Source organism: Gambusia affinis, linkage group LG07 (genome assembly GCF_019740435.1).
Source record: "Gambusia affinis linkage group LG07, SWU_Gaff_1.0, whole genome shotgun sequence".
Classification (NCBI taxonomy): domain Eukaryota; kingdom Metazoa; phylum Chordata; class Actinopteri; order Cyprinodontiformes; family Poeciliidae; genus Gambusia; species Gambusia affinis.
In genome coordinates, this window is record NC_057874.1 from 19,220,587 (window position 1) to 19,238,923 (window position 18,337).

The 18,337-nt window shown below is 37.1% G+C and overlaps 1 protein-coding gene and 1 long non-coding RNA gene across 4 annotated transcripts in view; one reads left to right on the plus strand and one right to left on the minus strand.

Moving 5' to 3' along the window:
- The first annotated feature begins 1,694 nt into the window (after window positions 1-1,694).
- On the plus strand, window positions 1,695-3,637 carry LOC122833635. The gene is made up of 4 exons (XR_006371004.1): window positions 1,695-1,785; window positions 1,982-2,039; window positions 2,735-2,769; window positions 3,468-3,637. It is a non-coding gene; the product is annotated as an uncharacterized LOC122833635 (long non-coding RNA).
- Window positions 3,638-5,720: 2,083 nt separating this feature from the next.
- foxj3 (forkhead box J3) overlaps window positions 5,721-18,337 on the minus strand; it is a 101,943-nt gene continuing 89,326 nt past the window's right edge. For all 3 annotated transcript variants that reach the window (XM_044121359.1, XM_044121357.1, XM_044121358.1), the window contains 5 exons: window positions 15,407-15,802; window positions 14,757-14,858; window positions 13,407-13,598; window positions 12,908-13,009; window positions 5,721-11,189 (listed from right to left, as the gene is read on the minus strand). In XM_044121359.1, the coding sequence (XP_043977294.1) occupies window positions 11,077-11,189; window positions 12,908-13,009; window positions 13,407-13,598; window positions 14,757-14,858; window positions 15,407-15,802 (905 nt within the window). In that variant the 3' untranslated portion in view covers window positions 5,721-11,076. The remainder of the gene's footprint in view (window positions 11,190-12,907; window positions 13,010-13,406; window positions 13,599-14,756; window positions 14,859-15,406; window positions 15,803-18,337) is intronic.

Sequence of the window (18,337 nt, forward strand, 5' to 3'; positions counted from 1 at the left end):
AAAATGTTTCGGTGTTGGTGGTAGAACAAGCTAACGTTCAGGTTTCTGCATTTGTCTGATTTTTGCAATAAATAAAACCACAAACATCCAACAGCTTCTACTCAAAAGCTACATTAATAAACAAAGAGCAACTTCCTGTTCTTGTTTAAAGAAAAATAAAATAAACAAGTTAAAAAAAACAGTGCTGTCCTATAAATTGTGTTTTACAGCTACAATCATTTCTGGGCCACTTTTGTACAAAAATCCGTCAGTTTTGTTCATTTCAAAACATTTTTAAATTCAATATTGAGTTGATAAAATAATAACAAAAAGCTATAATATACCTTATTTTAAAAAATGCAATAAAAGTGAAAATTTTTTGCCCCTCCTGTCCTTACAGCTTCATGATTGTTTGAGTATCTCAGCATTAGAAACTAATTTTAATCTCCTTCGTGTTGCTTCTAAAGATTTCTCTGTTTCTTTCTTCATTTAGTTTTTTCCTGTTTGTTACATGAAAAACTCCTCGATCAGATCCAGACTTCCACACTTTGGAAGATATTTCTGTGATTTACTTGCATGGTTGCAGAGTTTGTCCTTTGCTGAGTGTTATGAAATGTTTTTATTTACTAACGGTTCACCAGAAGGTATTTATTTCCTCCCAGAATGCAGCTGCTGGTTTTTCCATCCAGTTATTTCTCTAAAATATGTATTTAATTTTATTTTGCTGCTGGTTTTATGTGGAGTCAGATCCAGCTGCAGATGAGAAATATAACAGAATATTTCTCATCTGTTCAGTGGATAAAGATTTTCACTTGATCTGCCTCACTAATTTATGATTTGGAAATTAATTCATTAATTTTCATCTAAAGCAAAAATTAACACTTTAAGGTAAATTTTAAATTTTATATATTTTTTTTGCATTGCTCCATAATTCCTGTAGGACTTTAGGGTTTGTTTTAATCCTTTAAAGAGTTCTTAGATGTTTTTGTCTTTTTACCTTACAGTCACAACCAGGCCTGATTACTACTGGACCTCTAGAACCAAGAAATATTTCAACAGAACCTCAAAAAACATTAAAATGAAAGAACAGATAAAGAACAAAGTCACTGACGTCTATCTGACTGGAAAAGTTTACAGAGCCATTTTAAAAAGACGGTGTTTTGTATTTTCCAAAATATGTTTTACTTTGCAGTTTACCGCCTTCAAATTGGGTCTCTGTCTCTTTAAGAAGTTCCTGCTCTTTCTGAAACCCCGCCTTCAGGAAGTCATCACAACAATGTTCCTCCATTAAGCTTTTAGCATCATCTTTAGGAGCTTTTCACTGAGGACTAGTTTGTATTAAAAGCTCAAAAGATGTGCAGTTCCACTAAGTGTTTGCTAATTGCTGCTGCTAGTCTGGGGGAGCTCAGTCACCATTTTTATTTTTCATATTTTTTGTAGTTCAAGTTCAAAGATGCTGAAACTACAAGTGGATATGTAGTTAATTCAAATCGATAATGATTTCTCTCCTGACAGACACTTGATCAATACCAATAGATAAAATAGTTAGAAGGTTTGATAATATCACTGAACTCTAATCCAGAACCGCACAGCATTCTGGGAGATGTAGGCAAGAGGAAAGAGTGTAGCTGCTTAATCTCTTGTTGACAACTAAGCAAGGATGGTGGAATCAACTAACTAACTAACTAACTAACTAACTAACTAACTAACTAACTAACTAACTAACTAACTAACTAACTCACTCACTCCCTCTTTCGTTACCTAGCAACGCACTCACTCTTTGGTCACCTAGCAACAATCTATTGGGTAAGTTTAAGGTTTCGCCGGTAAGTAGTTTTGCTTTTTGTCAAGCATAAGTGCTTAACAAAAAAACAACAAGGCAGTGTAGTGAAAACTGCGGATAAAACAGAAATGTTTGGTTGTATTTCAGCTATTTAAAACAACAAAAAGATCAATAATTATCAATATCGACTGATATGAAACCTTATGTCGTGTTTTTCAGCCATATTGTCGAGCCATGTTGAATTGACTCACGCTGTCCCGCCCGGCATGGAAAAAAGGTAAAACACACATCCAGCACAAAGGGATACAACAGGCGTGACTTTTTAAAAGCACACTGTTCCTGGTGAAAAACACTCTAATGAGGATAATTTAAAGCAATTTTCCAAAGAAGAGTTGGGTCAGCATTCCTCCACAGTGATGCGAAAGGCTCATTAAGAGTTATCGCAATGGTGGAACAACCAGTTATTTAGGGAGCAATTACTTCTTCCTCACAGAGCCAAGCTGAACTGAAGTCAAAATGAGAACGATCCGCAGATAAACTACGGAGCCTTAAAAAGTTGTCTGAGCTGTTTGGAGAAATATAAAGAATGATTCAAGACTTTTGCACATTACTAAGTGCAGAGAATTTAATAAATCACTGCCGACTCATTACCTTTACATTAGTTGAAGTAAAAGCTCATTTTTCCAGACTAAACTTCTGAGTTATCATTGTAGCTTCTCCCATATAATAATATATTTTTTGCGTCACATTGCAGCTTTTATAGTTAAAAACACGCATGTTGTGTTTGTGGCCACTAGAGGCCGCTGTGCGACCACAAACTATCAGCAGCAGCACTAAAATAAGAAGCAAACCACTGAATTATTGTTCCTCCTGCAAAAGATTTAACATTTTCTACTCTTAATGATTATGAGAGGACTGTTGCTCCACATGTTTTATATTCTGACCTGATGTAGTTGTGATTTTTGGTGACAGGTCGTCCAAAACCACGGACATCACCTTTAAGACAGGTGAGAAAGGGAGGAAGTTACATAAAGCGTGAACTTCAGAATCTGGTTCTGAGTTTTCAAGGTTTTTATTTAGAAGTGAACTAACTTTCTGGAATATGTACAATTTAAGTGATTTTTTTATGTGGTAGATTAAAGTTAGAATTATGACAAAAGAAGCTGAATTATAAGAAAAATAACAAATTATCTGATTAAAGAGAATTCCAATAAAAAATAGAATTCAGAAATTAAACTCAGAATTCTGAGAGAAAATCTAGATTGGAAGAAAATTGTTAAATTCTAGGGGGAAAAAAAACCCTGAAATCAAATGCAGAAAAAATATGAATAGTAAGAAAATATATACATTTTCTGATTGGTCAAAATTCCAAAAAAAAAAAAAAGGTTTCTGAGGCTAAAGTTAGAAATCTGAGAATTTATGTTTAAGAAATTCTGAGTTTTTTGCAGAATTCTGAGGGCAAAAAACTGAATTACAAATATATATATATAAAATCAGAATTCTGAGGAAAAAATCTGGAGTGTAAGAAAAAAATCTAAATTTAATGCAGAATTCTGAGGGAAAATTATGTCTCTTTTTCTAATTGTCTTCTGAATCCCATCTGAGTCTCTGAAGAAAACTTTCTTCTTCTTGAGACGTTATTAATGAACTTTATAAAAGCCAGTAAAGCTGCAGACTGTGTTTTGTTTTGCTGCCTCATGTTTAGTAAAAGCCGACCGACATGGATGCAGGCCGCTGCTGTTTTGTGTTCCTCGTCATATGAACTCGTCTCCTGAGTGCAGATGCTGTCAGAGTGATCGATCCGCTCTGCGGCTGAAGAACTCCACATGTAAAATAAAACGTCTGGCTGCTCGCGCACGGTGACACTTTGCACTTTATCTGGTTTCACGACGCACCCGTCGATCCTGAAAAACATTTCAAGACTCCAGTCTTTATAATCACATCACAGAGCTGCAATTAAATCATTTAAACATTTTTTTAATTATTTATTTTGTTTGTATTAATTATGTCTACAGTCAGGCTGAGATAATTATTGCCAACAAATGCACAGATTTTTATTTTTTTTAGGAAATGATGACAAGAAAAAGCATGAAACAATTTCCATAATAAAAAGTTTGAAAAGTGGAAATTTTGCAAATTAATAACCATAAATATTGAAATGTGTTTGAATTATAGATAATGAGAGATTTGTGTTGTTTATCCTCTGCAGAGGATCACAGATGCTTGTTTTGGCAAAATGTCAGTTTTATTTTTATCTAAGTGCTTTACGTGATTAGAAACATTGTAGACATAAAAAAACCAGGAGCAAATTTCTGTCAAAAAACTCAGAAATTTTTAGATTAATCAAAAATCTTCTTGAAAAAACTTGAGTTTCTGAGTTTGAAAAGTAAAAAAAGAAGAAAATGCTAAAAAAAAATCTCCAAAATATAGGTTTTCTCCTCTGAAATTGTCTAGAAAAAATTTCTGAATCTGAAAAGTGGAAAATTTGCTAGAACTAACTAAGAATATTTTTTGAAAAAAATTGGAAATGTATTGATTTGAAAAGTTGAAAATTTGCTAGGAAACTCAAAAACCTTTAGATTAAGCTTATAATGCTTCCCAAGATCTTTGAGTTTGATAAGTAAAAAACAAACAAAAAAAACTTTTGAAATTTATGAGATGCATCTAAAAATTTTGCGTTTTCAAACAGAAATTTTCAAGCTTTTACTAGAAATTCTTTTCAGATAAATTTCAAATTTTTTTTTCTTGCAAACGTTTGATTTCTGGAGCTCAGAAATTTTCTTGTTTTATCAAGAAAATTTCAGATTTTTTTCAGAAATGTGCTCATTTTCTAACTATGGCGGCCCCAAGACATGCAGTCAGATAAGTGACAGAAAAGTAAGAAGACAGAAAAGTAACAACGTCTTACAATCCTCCAAACTTCACAGTTTTTTTGTGTTTCTTTTGTGATTTTACGCGACAGACCGACTCCAGGTTATCTGTAAAGGAGAAAGAGATTATTCACGTTTAATAAAAATTCATCCCAGATGTCCGACTTCCTAATAGGAGCTTAAAACAAGGTCAGTTTCCAGAATAAATGCGGCGTTTTAAATTATGCACAGGTCAAAATCACCTGAAGCAGCATCAGCCTCTGTTGACTCACCGCCTGCCTGGTGTGCAACAGCAGAGACGGTTCTGCCTTGTTTCATAAATATATCAGTATCTTTTTGAAGAGATATTTCTGAATGCAGTCAAGAAGGTTTCACTTTCATTGAGTGACAATTTATAGTTATAGAAAATAAATAAATGTAGCTAAAGTATCATAAAGCATTTTTAAATTTGAACTGTATAATGGAAAATACTGTTTACATTTGCACTGTTATCAATAATTTGCTTACATATTTTATTCACATAATTTATTATATAAAACTTATACATGCTTATATTTGTAAGGTTATTTTACATTTCATACCTTCTTTTAAAACCTTTTCAGTGACATTCTTGCAGACAGAAAAATCAGGTTTTCATTGTACAACAAAAACAGTTTCTGCTGTGAAAATGACAAACATTGAAGAGTTTGTCCACTTTCTCCTTTGATTTGCACCGAGGAGTTTTGGTTTGTTTGTTTTTGTTCATCTGTAAAAGTCTTTAATCTGCAGTAAACACAGTACACAGTTAGCAGAATATCAAAGCATTCAATACTCTAATGTTACTGCAGGCTGTTGATTGATCCAAGTCAGAATCATGAACTTGAGCTAAAATTTTAAAATTAATCAGTATGTAAAAACCTTCTGAAGTAAAACAATCTTCCTGGTGAGTATCAAACTCATTAAAATTCACTTTTATTGGATGTAAAACTAAAAATTTACACCTCAGATTAATAATAAATCCAGCTTTTGGATTTGTTCTCCATTCAGTCACTTTTAAATGTTCAATGCATTTGAACACCTGCTAGAAAAAACAAAAACGAGGTCAAATATCACATTATTCCACAGTGGAGTTACCATATTTTATTTCTTTAAGTGCCATTCATGCATATTGGGGGAAGGGGAGGACGGGTCGGGTCGGGCGTTGGTATCGACAATTTTCTAATAACACTTGAGTTATTTTACAGCACTAAACGAATACAAAGAGTAGCTGTGTCACCTCATCTGACAACAAAAGTAATAAACCGTGCAGTAAACAAACAAACAGGGAGACAAAAACAAAAACAAAACAAAAAAAAAGAGAAAGAAATGACAAAGACGAAATAAAAACTACAAAATAAAAACACAAACCAAATATATACTTTCAACACTGAAAACACTGAATGTAGAACCATAGGTACAGGTAAAAGGTAGTGTCACACAAAAAGCCAACGCATTTTCATCACATATATACAATATAGATATATACATACTGTCACCCTCTGATAGGACAATAACAAAATATTCTTTTCCCGCCTCTCTCTTATGAATCCCCCCCCAGGAGAAAAAAGGGGATGATTGAAAAGACACATTATGTACAAGCACAACAACACACCAGCACTGAATAAAACAGGCCCCAATCAGCAGTAGATGTTGGCAGTTCTCTCCAATGTTGTAACAAGGTTTATTTATTTTTTATTGTTTTTTTTTTCTCCCCAATAATAATAATAATAACAATAATAATAATAATCTCTCTGGCAGGTACATGTCCAGCTGTATTAAAAGAAAAAAAAAAAAAAACAGGAAGAAGAAAAGTAAAAACTTCCACGAGAACGCACACAAACGGACAAAATGTAAAAACTGGGATCCAGTCGTTTCTTCACCTTTTCCCTTTTTTTTTGTTTTTTCTTTCCCCTTTCATCCAATCGTCTCCCGTCGGCGGATGAGTTCGTGCAAAAGTCCGTTTTCTCAGTCTTCGCCTGGAAGAGCTGAAAGGCGTCGCCGTGACCCCGTGCCGACCTCCCAGAAGATTCACGACTCGGCTCCGAGAAATGAGTTTGACAGAAACATGAGCGAGAGAGGAGCAGAGGCGAACACACGAGACTGGCAGGAGGTTAAAAAAAGAGAGAACACGTTAAGAAATGGCAGTTTTATAAGCTGAAATCAGAGCTCTTTGAGTTTCTTCTGCACAGTGCAGCTTCTGGGTGTTCAAGATCTACGATCCACAGTATAAACCAGGCAAAGAAAAATAAACATCTACAGAGTTTGGTTCTGTAATGTTCAACTGAACTAAAACAATAAAATAAAATGTTCGATCTCAAAGTGCCTCATTTTCACAACATCTTGTGATATTTAAAAAAATAATGAAAAAAATCGATGATTGTCGTTTTAATGTGAAGTCAAACAGAACAGCAACACCAGGAGACGAAACCCTGTAAAATAAAACAAAACAAAACAAACAAAGGCTAACGGGACCTGATGTTTGGTTAGAATAAAGACTGGAAACAAACTGAGGGTAAAAAGATTTAAAAACTAAATTCATTTAGGTTTGGTGATAAATTAATTTACTGAGAGGAAACCAGGAGACGCACCGATCAACCAGCCAGAGATCGAAACCGATCGACTTTATCGAAATGTTAAATATTCAGTTTGTACCTGCACTGTTTAGATTAATATTAATCATAAACAAATTCATGCATAAATCAGGGTTTGTACATTTTACCAAACTAAAAATTCACTTTTCAAGTGTTTTAAAATTTTCCTGGAGATAAAATACAAATAAACTAAAAAAGTTTCAATCCTGCTATGTGATATAATTTATTACTGTTAGTGAAGTTTTGTGACAGCATTTGATACTCTACAAATAAAATATAGCAAAATGTTAAAGTAAATTATGAAATTTTAACTGATCTAAAAAGAAGAAAAGTTGGTTCTGATTTAATTTCAGACTGTGAGAAAAAAATGAGTTTTTATCAGGTTTGAGCTTTAAATTTAAATGTTAGATTTGACTTTATTATAAAACTACGCAGTTTGAATATCAAGAACCTTTAAGGGCTTTAGATACAAATCAAACAAACTCTCATAAATGGAAATGATCAATTTATTTTCTGTTGGATTCAGAAACAGGGACCTGCAGGCAGGTCTGTCACAATAAATCAATTAATCGCATAATCAATAAAAAAAAAAAATCAATAACTTCTATTTGCATGATTTGTTGTTTCTCACACTGGAAGATAAAAGTTTTCAGTCGGGTGTTTTGTTCTCAGCTGAAGCTTTTTATGAAGCTCAGTTTTGTTTAGAGACTTTATGAATCATTTAATTAGTTTTGTTTATTTAATGTTTTCCATTTCCAGTGTTAAATATTTATTAGAATTTGAAGTTTATTGATCTTTGAAAATCTGTTGTTTCATTATTATTGTTATTATGACATTATACTGGTTGAAATTGGTCTCAAAACAATATTATCGTTTATCACAATAACTTCTGGGACAATTTATTGTCCAGTAAAATTTGTAAATATGACAGGCCAACCTGCAGGTAACGTTTTCTACTCTATGTGCTCTAGATCTTTAACATTATTAAAATCAGAATCTGCTCAGTTGAGGATGGGGAAAACGTTTGCATGAGCTATTTATTAAAAACTTATGAAAATGATCCCTTTCACTTCATAAAACTTAATTTATCACCAAACATGAACCAGGTTTGTTTTATTTATCAGTCCTCTAAACCGAGAATAAACCTAATCAGATTAAATCTTGTGGGTTTATGTAGAGTAGCGGTGCACCGATTGCAGTTTTTAGGCCGATTGTAGATTACCGATCTTTAAAAAGCCTGAACTGCCAAACCAGATTTTGGCAGATACCGATTTGTTTTGTCTGAAATGTTGCTGAATGGAGGAAGAAAGTGGAAGAGTTGGTAAAGTGCGGTGAAATCGGCTCCGATAAATCAGTGCGCCTCTAATCTGGACAACAGTTTCCAGTCTTTATGCTAAACTCGGCTGAGCGATTAGTTAATTCCTCAACTCCCAGATTAAAAAGCCTGAATATAATCCCAGTAACATTGTGCTACTCCTTCTATCAGAGACACAGTGTTGAAGCTGGAGAGCACCAGAACGGTAAAACCCGACGCAGCGCAGGAAAGCGGCCAATCAGAGCGGCCGCTGCATGACAGCAGCGAGTCGTGGATGAAACGGGATCGGCTTTGCATCTGGAAGCCAAGTAAACAAAAGGTACTCATGTGCAAAGGGCTCATCCTCCTCTAACCATAGTGTCTCTTTAGACCAGCAGCGGTCTGACCGTGGAGCCGGTTCTGGAGAACCTTCGGGTCGCTCCACTGCTCTGTGCTTGAGAAAACCTCCTGGGTCTGCCTGCCTGCGCCGCCTTCACCGTGTGCTTCATGCTCACACAGAGCAGAGGTGAGTGCAGCCCTAAAATTACAATTTGAAAAAAGAAAACAACAATAAACTGATCCAACACATGTCTGATCCACCGACATGTGAATTTTATCCTGTCCTGATTGGATCAGACTCTGCAGGTAGCATCAAAATGTCTCCAATGTTCACAAACAGATACTTTACTATTGATCATTGGGGCTGAAACTAACGATTATTTCAGTGATCAATTGTTCTATTGAATAAACCTGAAAAAAAGGCCATATTCTGCAGATGTTTTATCCAAGATTAAAAAGATGCAAATAAAGAATGGAATTCCTTTTTTAAATGATAAAATAAACATTATTACTGCTTAAAGAGCAATAATGGCATCATTAACAAATCATTTGAATCAAAGGATGAATCTGAAGTTTAATATTTTTAATGTGAGCAGGTGAGAAGCTCAGCCCTTTCTATCAACATCTGCTGATTATTTTTGGATTAATAATTGGTGCTTAATCTGAGTGTTTACATAATTTGAGCCAGATTAAGATAAATCTAGCATTTATGGAGAATATATTTACAGAAAAATAATAAATTTTTATCTTAAATGTGTATATTTTTAATACAGTTTAGGCTTAATTACTGCTTTGCCTTCTGTATGCTCGAATTAATGATCAATCGATTACTAAATTAGTTAATTATTTCAATAATTGAGTCAATAATAAATCAGATTATTGATCATCAAGTAAAATCTCACTGAAGTGTTTTTTCCCTGAATGAAACGTTGGTTTAATAATAGTTTCTCTCTATATTTTCTTGCAGATGTTGGTCTATTTATCTATTAATATATTTATTATTCGGGATCGGAGGTGCAGTTTCAGACGTTTCTGTGGCTGAAAAACTGAGATGTTAACAGATGTTCAGACTGATCTCTATTATTAATCTATTTGTGTATTAAATTTCTTAATCTGTGACCCGAGTCCAAATTTTGTACCACAAACAAGCAGAAGTGATATGACAAAAAAAGAACCCTTGAATCTAAAATAAAACTCAACTCAGATTGTGCGTCGTGATTCTTACAGATTATCTAACGGTTTTTGAGTGGCAGCATCTTATTTAGTGAACAATAGAGACTAAAATTGTTTGAGTTTTGTTGAATTTCTAAAGCTGCTACAGTTTCTGTAACGAATCTAAACAACTCTAAACTTCACAAGACGCAGATTCAATTCAAAGATCTGTTTTCACACTCCTGATTTCATCTCCTCAATATCAAAATTCATTCATCTTTAAGTGTTAAAGAGCGAACGATGAGAGTCTCTGTTCTCCCATGACACACAGAGAGCCGATCACAGCACCCTGTGGGATTCCTCTGCGGCTCAACTCCTGGTTTTAAAAAACATAAAATAAAATCAAACCAGTGGGGATAAAAACAAACAGAAAAACTCCACCCTGTTCAGATTTCAAACATTTGTAAACCTGTTTTCCCCAGAAGCGACCAACGAGCACCATCACGTTACTCACAGAGACAGACGGCCTGTGTTTTCTTAAAAAAAATAAAATAGAGAGACAAAAATATCAAACAAAAAAAAATAAACAGAGGGGAGAGAAACTTGGAGAGAGAGAACTTCATCTTAGAGGCAGCTGAGGCCCAAGTCGACACGAGAAGAATTACAAGCTGAACACGTCGCTCAAATCACATGACAGTTAAGGAGCAGAGGGGTCAGGGGTCGCGTGGGGGGGGTGTGGCAGGAAGAGGATGTTCTGGGTAAGAGGAGGGGGCTGGCTGAGGAGGTTCACTGTTAATGAGCTCCACTCGTCTCCAGACGAGATCAGGTCTGACTAAACATGATTGTCTTCAAAGTAACAACATTTTCTGGTTATGGTTCGCCGTGTGGACAATTGTCAGGACTCTGAAGTCTGTGGGGTTTTTCGCCGTGTCAAACGTTCCTCTGCATCACACAACCTGCGGCCTCGTCGGCCCAGCCTGGCCTCCTCCGGGTTTCGCCCCCCCTCCTCCTCCATCGGCTTGGACTTGCTTTAACGGGGAAGTGGAGCGGCTAGACGATGGAGTCCCAGTCGAAATCGTCCTGGATGTCGTCGGCTTGCATGCGATGCATCTGGAAGGTCCTGGAAGGTATCATGTGCTGCTGGTTCATCTGTGCATGGTGTCCTGAAGGAAACAAGCGTCAAACATGGCAGATTGTTGTTGTTTCACTTTAAGAAGCCAAAGTTTTGAGTTATTTTGAAGTTCCTCAACGACAGTTCTCCAGGGTTTTGATGTTTTCTTTGGACTATTTGACTCATTTTCAATAGAGAGATCATCAGTGGACGTCACTCTACTGCGCATGTTGCCTTCGGAACAGGCAAGAATACATTATAATAATTATTTAAACTATTTACAATTAGGCTAATAAAATAATTTACAACTAGTCGAGACAAAGAGTGAGGATCACCTCTTTGTCTGGTGAAACTCCCGTATGCAGCCTTGCTGCTGTCAAAGGTTTTATTTTTATCCTCTCTGTACCTCACACTGCATCCGGTTCAATCTGCTGCATTTTTAATTTATGAAGTTTATCACCTGCCTTGATGGATGCAGCAGCATCTTCATTTCTCTCTAATTGTGACCAAACTAGGAAAAAATTATTTTATTTCTCCTCTGCACACTAAGTGTGGATTCCATAATTTTTTAAAAGAAAAATGTAAATTTTTTTTATTTCTTATGCTTGATTGGACTCGACATATCATTAAGAGCCGATGATCTTACCGTGAACAAACTGCTTCATGTGATATCCAACATTTGAGTCGTTTTCTCTAGACGTTTATCGACTCACCTGCTAATGGAGCATTAAGACGCCTCTCATTCACTAATGTCAACTTATTTCATCACGCTGCGATAAACGACTGTAATACGCCAACAACATGCTAGCTGGTGTTAAAAGGGCAAGATAAATGCAGGTAACCATGGAAACCAGAGAGAATTTAATGGATGGCCAGTCAGGTTGCACGCGCATCCAAACGTTTACAAACTAATAATCCTTCTATAAACACATCGACAGAAGAGATGGGAATGGAGAACCGGTTCTCAGTAGTTCAGTGCCTTTGAATCTATTCAGCTCATCGGTTAATGCGTGACGTATTTGCGTGATGACGTGTTGCACACGCTCCGTATTTTGCTCAAGAAAATATCCAAGATGGCGTCGCAGCAGAAGCAGCATGTTCAGTCATCTTTAGTCACAATAAGAGGAGGAAATGCATCCAACATCCTCAAACTGTTGACCACACAGCATGTAACCGATTTGTGCAAATGTAAAGCGTTGATATGTTGCTTAGCAACAGTGGTGACTCTGGAGGGGGCGGAGCTTCGAGCGCAGCATCTCCAAGGAAACGTTAAACTACTTAGTGTATTAATGTTACGAATAATCTCCACCTCATTAACATTTTCAGTCATATTAAATAAATTAGAATATATTTTCCAATGAGGCTCATTTATTATGTTAAAAACATAAAAACTGTTGATGTTAACAATGTTTATTTGACAGAGGGATTCTTATTGCTTAAGTTAGTTTTAATTTGGTTTGAATCAAATATAACATGGTGCGTATCTTGAATTAAAGAGTCTCTTTCCTAACTCAACGAGAATCAATAAGGAATAAAATCTACAATCTGATTAATCGACTCAGACTTGGAGTGGAGATTCAGCTCTCTCAATTTTATCAGTAAACATTTTGTGTGTTTGTAGATCTTTTTGAAACTACGAACCGTTTTGGTTTGTGAAAAACCCAAAATCCAAACGCCACATTGAGGTCTGACATTATTAAAAAGTGAAAAAGGTTTAATGAAGAGGGAATGATTTGTCAGAGCAGCGTATTTATGGGGTGATGACGCTACCTGTCATTGTGGGTCCCGTGTTGCTCATGGGGGGCATGTGGGGGTATCCGGGGGGACCCATCATGGGGGGCATACTCTGTCTTGTGTCCATGTAGAGGCTTCCTGATGATTAAATTAAACACAGTCAGAGGCATTCTCTGATATCCAGCAATACTGAATCTATAACATCGTATATTAACAACAACACATAAAACAGTATGTATAGTTCACTGTTCACTTTAGGCTCTGTCATTTTCTCCTAATACTCTCCATTTGAACATTATTTGGTGGCATTAATGTGTTGTTTTTTTTTCTTTTTCTTTAAAAAGTAGAACCGGATCAGTGATTCTGCATTTAGTCTCTTTCTTTCTTACTACCAACATGAATGTGACCCATTTGTCCTGTAAAGTGATTATTTCACGTTATTTAATTAATCTACACAACCATTCTAAGCACAGACACTCCAAATAAACGTCTTTTTAAAACATAAACAACTTTAACCTTCTGCAGGTGTACAGACCTGTGTTGAGGTGCTGGCCGGGTTTGTTGGTGTGCATGGCGCTGTGACACACAGGACTCTGTACCGCCCCCTGCTGCTGGATGACGCCGGTGCGAGCAAAGAACTGGTTGATGGACGAGCAGAGGTCCGCAATCTGGGTGGGTTCAAGGCACCAATTGTTCAGCTCAGCCTGTCTCATGCTTTCTCGTAAACCTTTGGAGACAAATGCAACATTTTTGGAAATTAACGAAAACTGGAACAGTTGGCTTTCCAAAGAATGTAAACGTAGCAAACGAACAAGATGTCTGCAGCATATATTCATCATATCAGCAACCTTCAGTGGGTGATATTTAAAAAACATCCTACCTTGCATTCCTTGACTCTTAATTGGATAAACTGACCTGCTGAGCTGGGTGTTTTGGTAATTAAAGTTGAAGGCGGTGTTATTTAATTGAAGAGCTCAGTTTAATTAAAGTAGTAATCAACTCTGGAGTGCCGACACATCAGCACTCAATCAAAGGCTGGAGCAGAGCTGCACATCCAGCCTCTGTTTTTAACATCAGAGGAAATTCATCTGGAGTCCAGATCACTCCCAGGTGAGTCTCACTGTGTGGATTCGTCACCGATTTATTTCAAATGTTTGTTTTGACTTGAAGCAAACAGAAACCCCCCAAAACTCACATGATACAGGACTTAGATGGATTATTAATGTAGAAATGTTATGTGGACACAATCTGCCTGAGCTGAACTCAGAAAGTGAAGCATTATGGAGATGAAGATGAGATGAAGATGACCAAAAGGTGGCTATGAAAGCCTCCTGATCACCTCCGTGCCATGGCGCATTGATGCAGTAAGTCAAACTGAATGTTGCTCATGTTGGAGCAGATCTGCTACGTTTGTTCTGATTTGATCGTGATTTTATTCTGTTTCCATTACTTTTCTGTCTGCTCATCAGTGATTTCTTGTGCAAATATTTTAATTTGTTAATTTATTTTTTTTTGCTTTGTGTACTGTTTGGTTTTTTCTGCTTACTTGTCTTAGGACAAAGAATGAATTTAGCTATTGCGCCAATTCCTACATATTAACTCTGCCATGAATTGTGGTAAAGTTGATTAATGTAAACCGTTTTAATTAAATTTTTTTTTATCTTTTGTTCATTGTTTTGGTTAAGACATTGCTTTTTTTGGACAATTTTTTTAATTACTTCAAAACTCTCTCAAAACAACAACATTATCGTTTATCCCAACAACTTATGGCACGATTTATCACCCAGCAAAATTTGCTTTAGTGGACGTCCTATTATGAATAATAAAATCCTGAGTGCAGGTTGAAATATAAACTAATGGCGCAGGGTTTATTAGTGCAACGGACCTTGGAAAGGAGAAAGGTCGACATCAGCCCAGTTATAGCTGCTGGCAATACGACAGCTTTCTTTCAGGGCATCCAGATTCGGGTACCACTCAGACCGTAAACCTGCAACACAAACACACAGAACATCACATCTGTAACTCTAAGAAGAGCATAAAATTAAGAAGTCAGAAAATCTTATTAAATTCTGGAGGAATTTCTGGTTTGCTGGCACCGAACTGCTGAATAATAACTGTTTTTTTAATTTAATTTTAACAGGCTGTAAGGTCACATTATGCATTTTCACTACAGTCACGTTTTTGCATTCGTGCTTGCAGTAATCTGGAGCCAAACGAAAGAGGAGACAACTAATCTGACGGTCGAACAGTTCCTGGAAGTGGCCACTAGGAGGAGCCAGTGTCTCTATAAATCCTGCTGAAGTCAGGGCTTCAGCATGGCTTTGTTCTCCATACCAAAGGTAATAAATTAAAAGATAATTTACCGTTTTAAGAAATTAAATTGTTTTCTTTGAGCTGTCTGGCGAAACAGGGAGGATCACCTTCAAACACGATCATGATTGCACCCGAGCGCCTCCATCCATCCATGTGATGAATTCAAACAAAGGGGAAACAAAAGCAGACGCCGGTCCAGCAGAAAGAGACGGAGGGTCTCACCTGTGTTGCAGGCCATCTGTTGCGGGTGGGAGAGGCTCTGGTGCTGCTGTCCGTGTTGGGAGGGGTGCTGGTTGTGCTGGGCCGGGTGCGCCGTGTGCTGCTGCTGGCCGTGGGTCGGGTGCTGGCCGTGCTGGGAGTGCGCGGCGTGCTGCGGGTGCTGGCCGTGTTGGTTGTGCTGCGAGAGGTGCTGGGCGTGGGGCGATCCGTGGCCGGGGTGGGCCTGGGCCGGGTGGGACAGGGGAACCTGGCCGCTGTTGGCGGGGTGGTTGTTGTGGTGGTTGTTGGGCTGGTTGTTTGACAGGCTGTTCTGAGTGTTGATGGTGCCACTGGGGGAGTGCTGATAGGAGCAGGAGGTGTGGGTCTGCTGGGAGTTATCCGACGGCATACCCATCAGACCTGAAACACACACACACACACACACACACCCAGCTCTGAGTATACGCAAACAATCAGAGACTTAGGAAACCTCGCAGTATATGACATTACCGTTGAGAAGTTACCGCCACAAACCTCAATGTACCTCACTGGAATTTAAAACAATGGACCAATATAAAGTAGAGAATCAAGTGAAAGTGGATCAAAATAAATCTAAAAATAATCAGAGGGATTTTGTTTTAGTGCTGGTGATATTGCTGAAAAACAAACAGTGACATAAGCCAGGGGTCTGCAACCTGCGGCTCTTTGGACCTTCCACAACGGCTCTTAATAACCTTGGCTGAAGATGATAAATAAAACCAACTGATACTTTTATATACAGACATAAAAACAGCTTCAGCTTTTAGCAGGTTTACAGTATTTTCTTTGAAAAGTTTAACTGAATTTCCACAACAGAATGATCAATTCTTTTATGTAATAATCTTGTCATTAAGTTGAAAACAATGTGTTTTTCTTCTGCCAATGAAAGAGTTACATCCACCTCTTTTTGCTAAAAAGGTTTCTTTTTCTGCGTATTAAAACCTAAAAATAGAAATAAAATGGTGTTTCTATAAAAATACATTTCCCATAGTGGATAGAAAATTTGACATTTTTTAACTAAAAATGAAAAAATGTCTTATCAAAAGGTCATGTAACATTTGTGGCTTTAAACAAGTTTTATTTACCTGTAGAGGGGACAAAAATGGGTCTTTAAATATGGTAAAGTTGCAGATCCCTGATATAACCGTTTCATATAATCCATGTAAATAATTATTGATTAGCTTTTTTTGTTTAAATATATAAAATGCTGCCAAACTAGTGACCCGACCTTTCCTGTTTTATCCACATGTTCCTCTAGAGATGTTGTACTAATTATATCCTTTCACTACACCCTAACCCATATCCTTTCACTCCACACAATTGTTTATTTTATTTTAAAGCAGTTATAAGGCACTAAACTGCTGTGCCAGTTACTCAACAGGTTGCTAGGTAACCAAAGACTGACTGAGTTGCTAGGTAACCAAAGAGTGACAGAGTGAGTTGATTCCACTAATCTTCCTTAATTGGCTGTTAGGTCAGACGGGTGGCTAAAGCCTTTCCTCTGCCTACACCTCCCAGAATGCTGTGCGGTTGTGAATCAGAGTTCAGTGAAATTATTCAACATTTTATCGGATCACATGTCTATGGCGAGATATATATAGATATATATTGCTATTGATTTATTGCCCAGCCTTATTTTGTTTACATTTGTAGTCTGTCCCCTGTACTCTGACGCCTCTGAATAAAATCCAGTGCTACCACTGCCTCCAGAGATTGCCTAATTAAGTTTATTTCAAAGTGAACGGCCAATAGGGGGCGCTAGGGGGCCTCAGAAAGTTGGAGGAAAAATAAAAATGCAAAATAAGTCAATATATTTTCAATTAGATTTTTTTTCACCATATAAAATAATGTTTTTTAATTAGTATTATAAAGTAAGAACACCAAATATCAGTCCGTAGATGATAAAATCTGTTAAAGACAAACCGTACTACTGTTGGCTGTAACTGCACTAAAAACTAGGCGTTAGTTTTCTCTGGCTTCATGTTTATTCAATTCTTTGTGATAAAATCCCAGTAAGAAACATTGGAAACCGTGGTTTTTATGTGATAAAATGTAGAAAAGTTCCAGGGGTGTGAATACTTTTGCTAGGCCTTGTAATTGGAAACAATACATTTGAATGCAGATGTGAAAAGTGGATAGTAATGTAGTTAGGCTCTCTCTCACTGTTTACTTTCACTTCTTTCAAACTTTGAACCCCTCATAAAATGATCATCAATGCAAATTCAGTTTATGCCAGATTTTAATCTTTGGTTATTTCATAAAAAGTAATCAACTCAGTGAATATCTGAAAATAACTGATCCTGGAAGCATGTCAGGGTTTTTAATGGAGAGCTGCTGCAGGAACGTCAACATTTGAGAAAGACCAGTTCCCATTTTGTTGCGTCAGGGAATGACTCAGCTTCGGTTATTGGACGCTTCAGAAGCTGGAGCTGCTGCTCTCTTTCCTCCTCAGAGTCCTGTATCATCTCTGACAATCTGGTTGTGCAGCTCTTTAACCAGCACGAACATCTGCGCAGCCCGTTGCAATCATCTGAGCGGTGGGGAGGGGCCCTTAAGAGGCCCCGTCCTTCATAGTTTTGGCACTGCGAACCCATTCCACTGGAGTGCTTTCAGAGCCGACTCCGGGCCACGCACCTCCACAATCGCCGCAGGGGTGACAAAGGTGCATCTCTTATCGGTACAGAAAGCCCATTGTCCAACCAGGGAAATACAGAAAGCAATTAACGCAGCACCGGAATAATAATGCGAGCTCATTACCTATTATCAAAGCTAGCGAATTAGCTCACTGTCCACAGCGGCAGAGTGTGAAATCCTCCAAGCTCGATTATTTACGCTCTTTAATTGCAGGAGCTTGTCTGAAAGAGATTTCACTTTTATGCACGTAAAAAGGGTAACAGTTTTTAACTAATAAAACAC